This window comes from Ictidomys tridecemlineatus, chromosome 8 (genome assembly GCF_052094955.1).
Source record: "Ictidomys tridecemlineatus isolate mIctTri1 chromosome 8, mIctTri1.hap1, whole genome shotgun sequence".
Classification (NCBI taxonomy): domain Eukaryota; kingdom Metazoa; phylum Chordata; class Mammalia; order Rodentia; family Sciuridae; genus Ictidomys; species Ictidomys tridecemlineatus.
The window spans coordinates 128,563,347-128,577,229 of record NC_135484.1 but is presented as its reverse complement, the minus strand read 5'-3'; the positions used below and the strand labels follow the sequence as shown (position 1 = coordinate 128,577,229).

General features: G+C 35.0%; 1 protein-coding gene across 1 annotated transcript in view; it reads right to left on the bottom strand.

Moving 5' to 3' along the window:
• Nucleotides 1-3,657: 3,657 nt before the first annotated feature.
• Nucleotides 3,658-13,883, bottom strand: part of LOC101968516 (olfactory receptor 2B11) — a 32,389-nt gene continuing 22,163 nt past the window's right edge. The window contains exon 3 of the mRNA XM_005341923.2: nucleotides 3,658-4,625. Within this exon, the coding sequence (XP_005341980.2) occupies nucleotides 3,658-4,625 (968 nt within the window). The remainder of the gene's footprint in view (nucleotides 4,626-13,883) is intronic.

Genomic DNA, 13,883 nt, shown 5'->3' with positions numbered 1-13,883 from the left:
TACTAGAAGAAAACGTGAGAGGAAAACTTTATGACATTGGTCTGGGTAATGTTGGGAGTTTTTGCTTTTGTTTTTGGATATGTTCCAAGGCACAGGCAACAAGAACAAACATAAACAAATGCCATCACATTAAACTAAGAGGCTCTGCACAGCAAAGGAACAGCAGAGTGAAGAGACAATCTATAAACTGGAAGAAAATATTTGCTAACTATGTATCAATATCCAAAATACGTAAAGAGCCGTGAGTGGTTGCATGTGCCTGTAATCCCAGTTACTCAGTAGACTGAGGCAGAAGGATCACAAGTTTAAAGTTAGCCTGGGAAATTTGGGAAAATCCTGTCTCAAAATAAAAAATAAAAATGGCTAGGGAAGCAGCTCAATATAGAGCATCCCTAGGTTCAATCCCCAGTATGTACCAAAATTTAAAATATATTATGTGTGTGTTTATAAACAGACATGTAACTAAATATATATACCTATATATATCAAGAAACAAATAACCTAATTTTAAAATAGTGAAAGGATCTGAATAGACATTTCTTGAAAGAAGACGGATGGCCAATAGGATATGACTCAACATCACTATCAGGGAAATGCAAATTAAAAACTCAATGAGATATCACCTCACACCTGTTAGAATGGCTATTACCCAAAAGAAAAAAGATAGCAAGTGTTGATGAGATATAGAGAAAAGGAATTTTTAAACACCTTTGGTAAGAACATAATTAGTCATAATGGAAAACAGTGTAGATGTTTCTTTAAAAGTTAAAATAGAACTTTCATATGATCCAACAATTTTACTTCTGGGTATATATTCAAAAGCAATGCAATCAGTACCTTGAAGAAGAGATATATGTATTCCCATGTTCTTTGCAACATAATTCAAAATAGCCAAGATATAGATCAACCTGTCTATCAACAGATGGATGGAAAAAGAATATGTGGTTTAATATAATACACACTCATGTACATACAAACACACTACATAATGGAATATCATTCATTCATCCTTAAAGAAGGAAACACTGACAATTGTGATAGCATGAATGAAACTGGTGGGCATTATGCTAAGTGAAATAAGCCAGCCACAGAAAGAATAGATACTGCATGATCTCATTTATATGTGAAATCTAAGAATGTTTAATTCATTGAAGTAGAATAGAATGGTGGTTGCCAGGGGCTGGAAGTTGGAGAAGTGGAGTAATGTTGATTTTTTTTAAAGGTACAACTTTTAAATTAGACAGGATAAAAAAAGATCTAGGAATCTAATGTACATCATGGTGATTACAGTTAATAATATCAGACTGTATACTTGAAATTTACTAAGAGAGTAGATCTTAAATGTTCTTAAAAATTTTTTTTAGTTGCAGAGGGACACACAATATCTTTGTTTATTAATTTATGTTTTATGTGGTGCTGAGGATCAAACGAGTGCCTCACACATGCTAGGCAAGTACTTTGCCACTGAGCTACAGCCCCAGCCCCTATCTTCAGTGTTCTTACCACACACATTATATACACACACACACACAAACACACACACACAAACACACACACACATACACATACACACACAGTACCTATGCAAGGTGATAGACATGTTAATTGGCTTGGTTTTGGTATTTCATTATGTGTACATATGTTGAAACATAAAATTTTTGATACATAAAATTTTTAAGAGTCAACTATATCTCAAGAAGTCTGGGGGAGAAAAGAATGTAGTATGTGTTGTGTTCTAGAGTCAACTAAAAAGTTTCTTTTTCTTCCCTGTGTATTGTTACATCACCAACTTGATATATAGTGAGGTTTTCATTTCAGTTTGTTTTCAGGTTTTTAGGGAGCAATTTCTTTTCAAATATTTTATGTAAGTAATATTGTTGAAACATTTAAGGGCTTGGAATGTAGCTCAGTGGTAGACAGTTTGCCTAGCATGCATGAGACCCTGGGTTCAATTCCCAGCACCACAAAAAATAATAAGTGAATATTTTAAAACACTTTATAATTACTAAAGTATAAGTTATGTAATAAGATGTATTGGGGATGTCTAATTCCCATCTCTCTTCCTTCCTCACATTCTCTTCTTTTACCTTTTCATTAAATTTGCTTCGTGTTTTCAGTTTTTTCTCTCAAATATAAGAAAATTCATTTTTATATTGTATGTTCTCCATTCCTTATAAAAGGTTATATTATATACATTGTGTTGTGCCTTGCTTTCATTTCTACTTAACACTACATATTTGGTTTCACTCTATAGAAATAATTGGTCATTTTCTTTACCCCTTTTACAGCTGCATAGGACTCCATTTTGCTTATAGCATTCAAAGTTCAGTCAGTTTTCAACTGATAGAAATTGGAATTATGTGGCTATTTTTCTATTAAAATAACAATATAATATGCTACCATGTTATTTTCTATTTTGCCAGTAACTTATTGAAATTCAAAGATGAATGTATATTCTATTTTTCTTGCATTTGCATCAATGATGATGATGGGGTTAGGATTCTCTTATGTAAAATGGGAGAGAGATTTTCCCAGATTATGCTCTAGCCTTAGCTCTCAAACCTCTTTCTTTGGGGTTTTGTTTTGTTCCAGATAACAGGACTCAGCTAACTTCCATATCCTAAAACATTTCTCATAAATATTTTAAAAATTAGTTTCTGAATTCCATGACGAATAAATAATAAATAAACATGAAAGATCATGTTTATGACGTTTCACAACTTGAATTGGCAGAAAAATCTAGGAACCCATGTCAGTTTGTACTCTTGTTTGTTTTTTAAAATTTTTTCTTGTAAAACTTAGTTTTGTCATATAATGTACTCTTGTTTGTTTTTTAAAATTTTTTCTTGTAAAACTTAGTTTTGTCATATAATGATATCTTACCTATGTTCCCTCACAAATAAAATATCTATGGATTTATTCATTTACTATTGCTTTTTTAATGATTATATATATCCCTACCTACTTGATAGGTAATATTGGCTATAGTTTTTATAAACAATAACTTCAGTTTTAATGTTTAGTTTGTTATACACAGTTCTCTCAATTTTTAAATAAATCCTCTTTAATAATAATAATCAATTCTCAGAAATGTATTTCTCTTCCACAACTGTGGAATACATTTTATTTTTTGATGGAAAGAATTTTAAATTTTTAACATTTTGATCCAAATATAGTTTATTATAATTTGTAATATGAAATGTGGACCCAAATTTATTATTCACCATACAAACATCCTATAGGATCAACATTATTTAATAATAGTGTTTCCTTTGATATTTCCTTCTGCTTATTTGGTAAGTACTTAAAAATTAGATTTAAGAACTCATAAAAGTAACTTTGCATTTTACAGAGAATTTCATGCAGTTTTAATTTTTTACAGATTTTTTAAATCTTCAACACAGTGAGACAATTTTCAAGGTAATGACTTTCAGCTTTGTTTATTCCAAAAGTTCAGATGCCCTTGGAATTTTTTACTGACACCATACCAAAAGTTTAAAAGTAGTATCAAAGTATTCTTTAGTTGTTTTGTTAGGTGCAAATCTCTATAAGTAAAGTTTTTCTTGACTTTTGAGCATGGTTTTACTGGAACATATACTAAGAAGAAGACATTGCAGGTATTCTTGGACCTTCCCATTCAAAATAAGACATATTTTCTCATATTCTTTTAGATGAAATGGCCTTCCTTAAAAACTTCCTCATAGCTTCTATAACTTCTTTGTTCCTCAGAGTGTAGATGAATGGATTGGCCATCGGAGTAATAACACAGTAAAACAGAGTCAAGACTTTGATAAGGTCTTGAGAACCATCCCCTGAGGGCTGCATATAGATGTAGATCCCAGGCCCATAAAATAAAGACACCACCAATAAGTGTGAGGAGCAAGTGTTGAAAGCTTTAAGTCTCCCAGAAGTGGAAGGGATTCGAAATACAGCTCTGGCGATGTAAGTATAAGAGATAAGAATCATGGAGAGGGGACCCATTATCAGGAGGGTTGCCACTACTGCTAAAATAATCTCATTGATTATGGTGTCCCCACAAGCCATCTTAATAAGACCAGGCAGCTCACAAAAAAAGTGGTCCAGTGCCTGGTTCCCACACAGGGGCAGCTGGAGTGTAAGTGTGGACTGCAGCAGTGAATTAGCCAGACCAGTGAGCCAAGCAGTGCTGGACAGCTGTAGGCAGAGCTTATGATCCATGATTACAGAGTACCTCAGAGGCTTACACACGGCCACATAGCGATCTAAGGCCATGATACCTAGCAAGATACATTCCGTACAGCCTAGCCAATGAAATATATAGGCCTGGGCCATGCAGCCTATATAAGTGATGTTCTTGTTGGGCCCCCCTAAGTTGAACAGCATTTGAGGTACAGTTGTTGTGGTAAAACAGAGATCCAGAAAGGAAAGATTGGTAAGGAAGAAATACATGGGATTTTGGAGTTGGGAGTCTAGTTGAGAGACCAGAATAATAGCAATGTTTCCCAACAATGTGAACATATAAGACACCAGGAGGACAAAGAAGAGAGGAAAATCCAGCCATGGATATTTGGTAAGGCCCATAAGAATAAAATCCACTGGAAAACTTTCTTTCATATGCTTCATTGAATTTTGAAAGAAGAGACCTGCTAGAATCAAGAAAGAAAAGGGTGATATTAAAAATTCTGAGTTGGAAAAAGTTCTGTAAACACTAGGAAAAATATATGTCATGGGGGAGAGATGGTATGTAGAAATCACAAAAATAATATTGAGTAGAATAGTTATTATAATTAGCATTGTAAATAAATATTTGGGAAGTTTTTTCAATACAGAAATTGTTTCACTTTTTTTTTTCTAAATCAAAGCTCTATGCAATAGATTAGTGGATACTAGTTGTCATGTCTTTTCTTTTTGACAAAACAAGCCAGTGGAAGGTGGCCAGTGTATTATTCTCCAGACAGTTAAGTTTAGTTAATTAGATGCTCCTATCCAGGATTAGAACCTAGTGAAATCATGTAGAGGAATGAAGAGAGCGAAAGGGCCTGTCATAAAATCAGAGCAGCTAAATTTCTAATAATGGTTCATGATGACAATACCAAAGGATGTGTCCTACACAGTCCCTTCCTAGGGTAGGAGCTTGTCTGTGTCTTGCTTCTCTTTATTTCTAAATTTTTTTTACCAAATTTTGTTCTTCATTCTTCCCATTGATTCTGTGAACTACCATTCTTCTGATATTTTATTTCTGCTTATGTTATTAGTATTACATTCCTCATTGCCAACAAGACAAATACAGAAAGTGGTACAAGAAAGTGAGTTGAAATATTCTCCAGGTGTCTTGTGAGTCAGGGAACTGACGAAGATAGAATAGGACTCTAAGAATTAGAATGAGAATCTATAGGGCATCCAGAGTATTCAAGATAACCCACCCTCCGCCTTCCCCTTGTAGCCAAGGCAGTCTTCCTTTGATCTGATAAGGTCATTTTGCTTAAAATTCTATACCTCTCAAGAAAATAAAAAGAGAAGCCACATACTTGGAAAATAATATCTGCAAAAGACATATCAGATAAAAACTGTTACAAACATACAAAGAATTCTGAAAACTCAAAATAACAAAATAGACAGCCTGATTTTAAAAACGGGCCAAAGACTTTTATAGACACTTCACCAAAGCAATACAGATGGCAGATAAGCATATGAAAAGATACTGTACATCATATGTCATCAGAGAAATGTAAATTAAAACAGAAATGAGATACCAGTTCAACTTATTGAAATGATCAAAATTCAGTATGCTGACACCATCAAATGCTGGTGCAGATGTGAAGCAACAGGAATGCCCATTCATTGCTGGTGGGGATGCACAATGGCACAGTCACTTACAAGATAGTTTGGCAATTTCTTACAAAACTAAACATAATTTTACCATATGATCCAGCAGTTGCTTGATTTTATCCAAAGTTGAAAAGTTATGTTCATACAAAAACTAGCACACAGATATTTACAGCTGCTTTATTCATACTTGACATAACATGAAAATAACTCAGATGTTCTTCAGTGGGTGAGTGGATAAAAAACTATCATCTATCCAGACAATAAAATATTAAAATTCAGCACTAAAATTAATATACTATATGAAAAGACATGAAGGAAACTTAAATGCATATTAGTGAGAGAAACCAATCTGAAAAGGCTACATATGGTATGATTCCAACTATATGACATTCTGTAAAGGACAAAACTATGGAGAAGTAAATTATTCAGTGGATGAATAATTGGAGCACAGGGAATTTTTAGGCAGGGAAGCTAATCTATATAATTCTATAATGGTAGATACATGTTATTATAAATTTTTTCAAACCCACAGAATGTACAACACCAAAAGCAAACCCCAATGTAAACTATGGACTTTGGGTAATGATGATGAATCCATGTTGTTTCATCAGTTGTAATAAATGCACCACTCTGAAAGGGGATGTTGATAATGGGGAAGTCTATACATGTGTAGGGGCAGGAGGACTATGGGAAATCTCTACCTTTTGCTCAAACCTAAAATTCCTCTAAAAAATAAAGTCTGGAAGAAAAAAGGTTATTCTTACTTACTGAGAGGAATATAGGCTAAAAAGAAGCCAGTTCTCCTCAAAACCCCCTCCATAGTAAACAAGGTTAAAACCCTCCAAGTAAACAAGATTAAGTTCTAGCAGGCATTGTCAAGGTCAATTAGAAGACAATCTGAGAAAATAATACATTTTTTTAAATTGCAGGATTTTACTAGCTTAAAGCAGAGATTTGAAGACTTCGTATATGGCAATGAATTCTGAGATTGTCTAACCAAAGAAATTAGATACAAATTTATCATAACCAGAGATACCTGTTTTTATTTACTGACTGAATCTATGAAGTAGTTTCAATTGATTTTTTTCTGTTAGATGACTAAAATATGGTCTTAAAGTATGTTTATTTGCCAGAACTCCTTTAGTGTATGATAAAGTTATTGGTAATATTTATGTTAAATCAATTAATGTGAGCAGACTGTGATGACAAGATTATCATTATATCAACCCCAAGAAACTCTTCTGACTGATTTTACTCATATTTGCTTGTTATTTTTTTAATTTTTGGGCACCTATAAACAAATCCATCTACACTTCATTATTTCATTTCACTCTTCTATATTTTGCCTTTAAGCACATATTTAAGCTATTTCATCTTCATTTTATAATTGTTTAGTTAAAATTCAAAATATGTATTCATCTCTCTTATTTTCATAGATTTTGATTCTGTAAGCCTTTGCTGGACCCAGGAATTGACATTTCCAGCCAGTATTTCAGATGATTCAAATAACCTTTGGATCACACTTTAAGAAATATTTATGCCTTAGGAAATAATTTATTCAATAAGAATACTTTAATACCTATTATGTATTAGTGACTATTCTAGGTGCTGGAGATATTTGCTCTACATCTCCTGTACCTCCCACCTAGAAAAAATTATTTTTTGAGCACTTCATTTCTGAAGAACAAGGTAATAACTACAAGAAATGACACAAAAGACATAAGATGCATGAAAATTAACATATCAATAATTACCAAAACATAACTGTAGTCTTAAGTTCAAAGAATATATTGGTTAACTATCCAGTTATTTGTTTTTATATTCACTCATTAAATTAATGTTACTTATATGTCTACCCACTTTAGTGCACTGTGTTAAGCACCATAGGACAAGAAAATCAGACAGACCCATCATCTGTTCCAAGAAAACTCTACACGAGGACCTCTCTTCATGTACTAAATATCTAATAATAATTTTAAATGTGCTAAATGTGTGGTGCAGTAGCATACATCTGTAATCTCAGCCACTTGAGAGGCCAAAGCAAGAGGATTGCTAGTTTGAGGCTAGACTCGGCAATTTAGTGAGAACCTAAGCAACTTAGCAAAACCCTGTCTCAAAATAAAAATTTAAAAGGGATGAGGATATAGTTCAGCGTTAAAGCCCCTCTGGGTCCAATCCCTAGTTGTTGTTGTTTTTAAAGAATGTGCTAAATTTCATCCTAGATGTACAGAAGTAAAAGATAAAGAGTATTTGGAGATGCAAGAAGTTACCTGTAGGTAAAGATCTAGAAAGTGGTGGAATCATGAAAATAAGATCTTGAGAATTGGACCTGGATTTCAGGTAAATATAGCCTATGAATTTGTCTCCACCTATTAAAATGTCACTAAAAGGGTAGAATAGGTACAACTCATAAAGAAAAAGAGAATGAGAAAGAAGATAACAAGAAAAGGGGTGAGGGGAAGCATTGCAATTCAGAGAGATACCAAGCAAACCTGGAAGGACAAAGGAATCAGAGGACCCAGACCCCCGAAAGTGATGGGTGTGATATGGAATTGAAAACAAGAAGATTGTCTGAGAGACTGTATTAAAAACAGAGCTCCGGACACCCAAATTTTTTCACACTACCAGGTAACTCTGCTTCTCCCCTACCCTGGAAGAAGTCTGAACTAAAGGCACTCTGGACTTGGGGACACCAGGCAAACCTAAGGACAAGAGTAAAAGAAAACAATGAAATTGGAACTATTAAGTGGCAGTTTGCTTATCAATTTCTGAGACACTCAATTCTCAAGCCCTCTCAATTATCATTACATTGATAGTCATGCCTACACAAGCTACACAATATTTTGGAGGACTTGTCATTTGAGAAACAGTGCTTGAAATGACCTATAATTTCAAATAAAGATTTTTAAATGAAAAGCTGCATCCATACTTAATAACCCTACAGTGAAAACCATCCACCACCAGGCTCTATATATTTATCTGTTAGCTAATAATTAGCATTTTATTTTATTTTTTAAGTGTTTTTTAAATTTTCAATGGACTTTTATTTTGTTTATTAATCTATTTATATGTGGTGCTGAGAATCGAACCCCAGTGCCTCACACATGCTAGGCAAGTGCTCTACCACTGAGCCACAAACCCAACCCTAATAATTAGCATTTTAGTGTCTCACTTTGAAATATGAACAGGTCAGAACAACCAAATATCTGAGGAAAGCTTCTAATTAAAAAGACAAAAACAGGGACTGGGGTTGTGGCTCAGCGGTAGAGCACTCACCTAGCATGTGTGAGATGCTGGGTTTGATCATCAGCACCACATAAAAAAAAATAAATAAAATAAAGGTGTTATGTCCAACTACAACTAAAAAAATATTTTAAAAAAAAACAGCTGGTTGCAGTGACACACACCTGTAATCCCAGTGGCTCAGGAGGCTGAGGCAGGAGGAGTGCAAGTTCAAAACCAGCCACAGCAACAGCAAGGTCCTAAGCAACACAGTGACACCCTGTCTCTAAATAAAATACAACATAGGGCTGGGATGTGGCTCAGTGGTTGAGTGCCCCTGAGTTCCATTCCCAGTATACCTCCCCACCCCACCAAAAAAACACATGGTTAAAAAAATAATTCAAATATAACAGAGACCCTTGTAGAAAGGAGAGGACATCTGAGGACACTGCAACAATGAAACATGAATAAAATCTCTAGAAATGTGAGTGCTATTTATAAAATATGAAATCATAGTTTAAAGTAAGAATATTTTATAAATAAAATGACTGAAAATTTAGCTAAAACATTAAGGGATCAAACCAAGAGATGGGTCAGATTTTAAGGGTGTTAATTAATAACACTTCTTTCCTCTGCCTGAATTCAGAGCAACATGAAAAATGCCAGAGACATGGAGATCAAAGTGTTCACCTTATTGCTATTAGTGCTATTTGGAGATTGTGGTTTTAGTCATGCATATTAAATCATCTTGCTTTCCATCTTGCTTACCCATCTGATTGATACAGTTGGACAGCAAAACTGCATACACACACACACACACACACACACACACACACACACATCAACCACATAAGAGAGAAGATCTGCCACTGTAATTCAGGGACTAGAGGAACAGAATAAAATTAATCCTGAGTTCAACTAGAGAGAAGGAAAAGTGGCTAATTCAAGAATGATCCATTCTATCTTTCCAATTTACTGTGTTAGTCAACATTCTATCACTATAACACAATACCTGAGATAATCAACTTATAAAGAAAAAAGATTTATTCTGGCTCACAATTTTAGAAGTTCCAGTCCATGATCAGTTGGCCTGTTGCTTTGGGCTGTGGCAAGGCAGCATATGATGGCAAGAACATGTAGCAGAGTGAAACAACTGACTTTATGACCAGGAAGCAAAGATGAGTTTAGAGGGGACTGAGGTCCTACAATCCCTTTGGAGGGCATACTCCAAAAACCTAAAGATATCCCACTAGACCCCACCTCTTAAAAATCCCACTGCCTCCCAATTACACCATCATGGGAACTAAGACTTCAACTTCTGGGTCTTTGGGGAACATTTAAGATCCATACTATAGCATATACTAATCAGATAAATTCCTCTTCCTTTCTAGAAACTATGAACGAGGCTACAGGAAAGATACAATGTTCGCTGGCATCGTGGCATTAGAAATCAAGAACAAAGTGTGGATATGAGATAGAGGAAGGTGTTAAAAGAAACTGAAATTTTAATCTGAGATGCTAGGAGAGAGGAAATACAATGATCAGAAAGGGATATACATGTAAGAATTTCTTGGAATAGATAACTTAATTTAAAAAAACAAAAACTTCTTTAAAAAGGTAAAATTTCAGTTTGGCCTGTAAGAATTAGCTTGAGGGTTCACCCCAGGATGAATTCCTTCCTCTCCCAGACACATCTATGTCAATTTTACCAGCTACACATTTACAAAATACCTTAAAATTATCTTAATCCTTTGCTAGGATCCTTGTCTTATAGCTGTTTAACCACCAAGGGCAGGGACTGGGACACACATAGAGGTAGACACTGGCCGAGAAATAGGTCTCGAAAAACAAAGAAGATAATAAACTACAACTGAAAGAAAGACAGCAATTTGATTATAAAGTAATAGTGGAAAATAACAAATCAAGGTCCGTCCCCTCAAAAATGCCTTGCCTCATTGGTCATTGTATTGTTTGATCCTAAATCGATCTTGAGAATATGGGCTTATAGAAAATTTATATTTAGTGACTTGCTTGCCCTCTCATTTCTTCTTTTCTTCTAGACAACTGGATCTTTTGTACATACTTCTGAGATAAGATGAACAAGCTATAGCCATTTGTTTTGGCATAATGAAAATTCAGTTAGCTCATTGAAGCATCTTAGCCTGACTGATCTTGCACAACTCAAAACTCTCGTTGTCTCTCTTAAAACTAAATAACCCATCCCACCCTTCACCCCTCCACACCAAAAAAAAAAAAAAAGCCACCCCAGGCTCTCTAGCTAGTGTTGGTAGCCAGAGACATCACAAGAACATACCTCTTTTCATTTGATCTTATATTAAACAAGTATCATCGTAGAAGATTAGTCAGGAAAAAGGTTGCAGAAGGGTCTGGTTCCAAAGGTTCTGAAAGAGGGAGCAGGGCAGGTATAATCAGGCCAGGACTCCAACAGGACCCTCCAAAAGTCTTGATGTGGCTGACTGGAGTGAATGAATTCTAGAAGCAGAAAATATTCTCTTTGGGTTCCAAATCTGAGTCAAAGGAAGATAAAACCAGTTTTCACCCAGTGTGCCAGTGCTTCCTTAGAGACTATCATTGGTGAATGAATCTCCTTAGAGAATTCACATCAGTCTTGCATTTACCATTTTTGCTATGATTATAGATTGCATCATTTTTCCACTCATTAATCTCATTTTAATAGTAGGGGAGAGTGGGATTTACCCTCCTAATTTTCAGAAAGCAAACAAAGATTATGTTAATAACAAGGATGAGAATAATAATTCAACACATTCTAGAATGTGTCTAGAATGTGATATGAGATAGTATCTTAATTATCTCATATCATGCTCCTAACATCTCATTGAAGTAGGTGCCGCAGTCTGGCGGGGCACAAATAACCGGGAGGTCACAAGCCACTTGTAGATTCAAGCAGGAACGAACTTTATTCCAGAACCCACGCGAACTCAATGGGAACTCCACGAGAACTCAAAAGTAGCGGGCACCCGAGGTAGCAGGAGTCGCCTTTTTACTGGACAGCAGAGGTTTATATACACAACTGAATACACAGCTTGTTTCAATTTAGCATCATCCAGTTACAGCAATCAGTCATTATCTTAATAATTATACACAGCTTAACTTAATTATCATCATCTTAAGGCTTGCTGGCATTACTTCTCAACCACTACTTCTGGCAAAATGCCAGGCACCATCTTGACTTGGTTGTGGCTCTCAACAAGTAGGCACTATTATTGTCCTCATCTTATAGTTGAGGAAATTGAAATTTAAAGAAATTAATTTCTCCAAGGTTAATAAGGCTCTCACATTTCCAGAGCTCAGATATGAAGGGAATGCTTTGCAAATGTCATGAATAAACATTGGTTTTGTCTATAGTGTTTGGTACATATGGCTTGTTTGGTCTTTTCAATCATATTGAAAACTCCTTGAGGACAAGAGTCATTCATGTCCTCTTGTTCAACTGGTTTAACCATGGTGCTAATTAAATTCAGAGGCTATTTTTGTTTCTTACATAAGAACAAATTGTACAATTTATCTATCACATGAAGAATATCTCAGAGTAAATCACTTCTGAGGATAAGGCAAAATACAAGCAGCTACTTGGAAAGTGCTTTAAAGGCTAAATTCTTGTTTAACACTAGACAATACTTTTATGTCAATACTTCTTCACATCCATAAAGCTCCAGGATGCCCCTCAGCAGCTATTAGATGCTGTCATAATCAAGCTGTTGTTCAGAGATATGGTATACAATACCTCTTCTTACTTTTGAATATAATCATGGAATAAACAGAGCATTCCAAGGTGGAGCAGATAAAGCCTTAAAGGAGATTAATTTAGTTTGTTACATGGCCTGTTTATTCTTCTCAGAGTACCTCCTACATATCTGAAGTTTTATTTCATATTTTCTTCCTATGAGAATAAAATAAGTTAAGCAACTTTTTTCTAGGCTGGTATCTTCCCTTCATAGAAAGGAGACAACAGAAAGTTATTTCAGTTATTTAGACTGGTTTGATACCAGTCTAAGTCACTTAATTCTGTTTAGCTCTATGACCATTAATTTCATCCTCAACTCTAATAAAATAGAAGAAAGACACCATGAGAAAAGCATGGGTTCCAGGGTCAGACTGACTCAGGTTTGAAACTGAACTTAGTCCACTTACTATGATATGATAAACATCACTGAACCTGTTTCCTCATCTTCAAAGAGGTGATTATGATACATATTTGGACAGGATTGTCTAGTTAATTAAATAAGATTGTGTCCTAAAATAACTAGAATATAGATTTCTAATAGCCAACTCCCCTTCTCTCCTTGATCAGAGGGCAAATGAAGTGTTGATGGCATAGGTGGACCTCACTTTTAGTTCATCCCTTTGTGTAACATTTTAAGCCAGAGTTTTGCAAATGTGATTCATGTGCTTCAAAATTTCTTGAAGCCAGGTGTGGTGATGTGTGCCTCTAGTCCCAGCTACTCTGGAGGCTGAGGTAGAAGGATTGCAAGTTTGAAGGCAGTCTGGGAAATTTAGTAAATTTCTGTCTCAAAAGGAAATTTGAGGGGCTGAGGTTGTAGCTCAATGGTAGAGCTGTTTGCCTTGTGTACATGAAACTCTGGGTTCAATTCTCAGAAGCGCAAAACTAGCAAAATCATTTGGAGTGCATTGTTCAAAGGTGCACATTTTGAGGCTCCTGACCAACCAAGATTAAAACCTCTGGAAATTAGTCCCAAGAAACTATTTTAACCAGTTCCCTAGGTAATTCACTTCTACACTTAAATGAAGAATCAGGACATGAAAGTCTCATTCTGTTTTTTAAATTGCAGAATTTCAATTTCCAGTGGGGC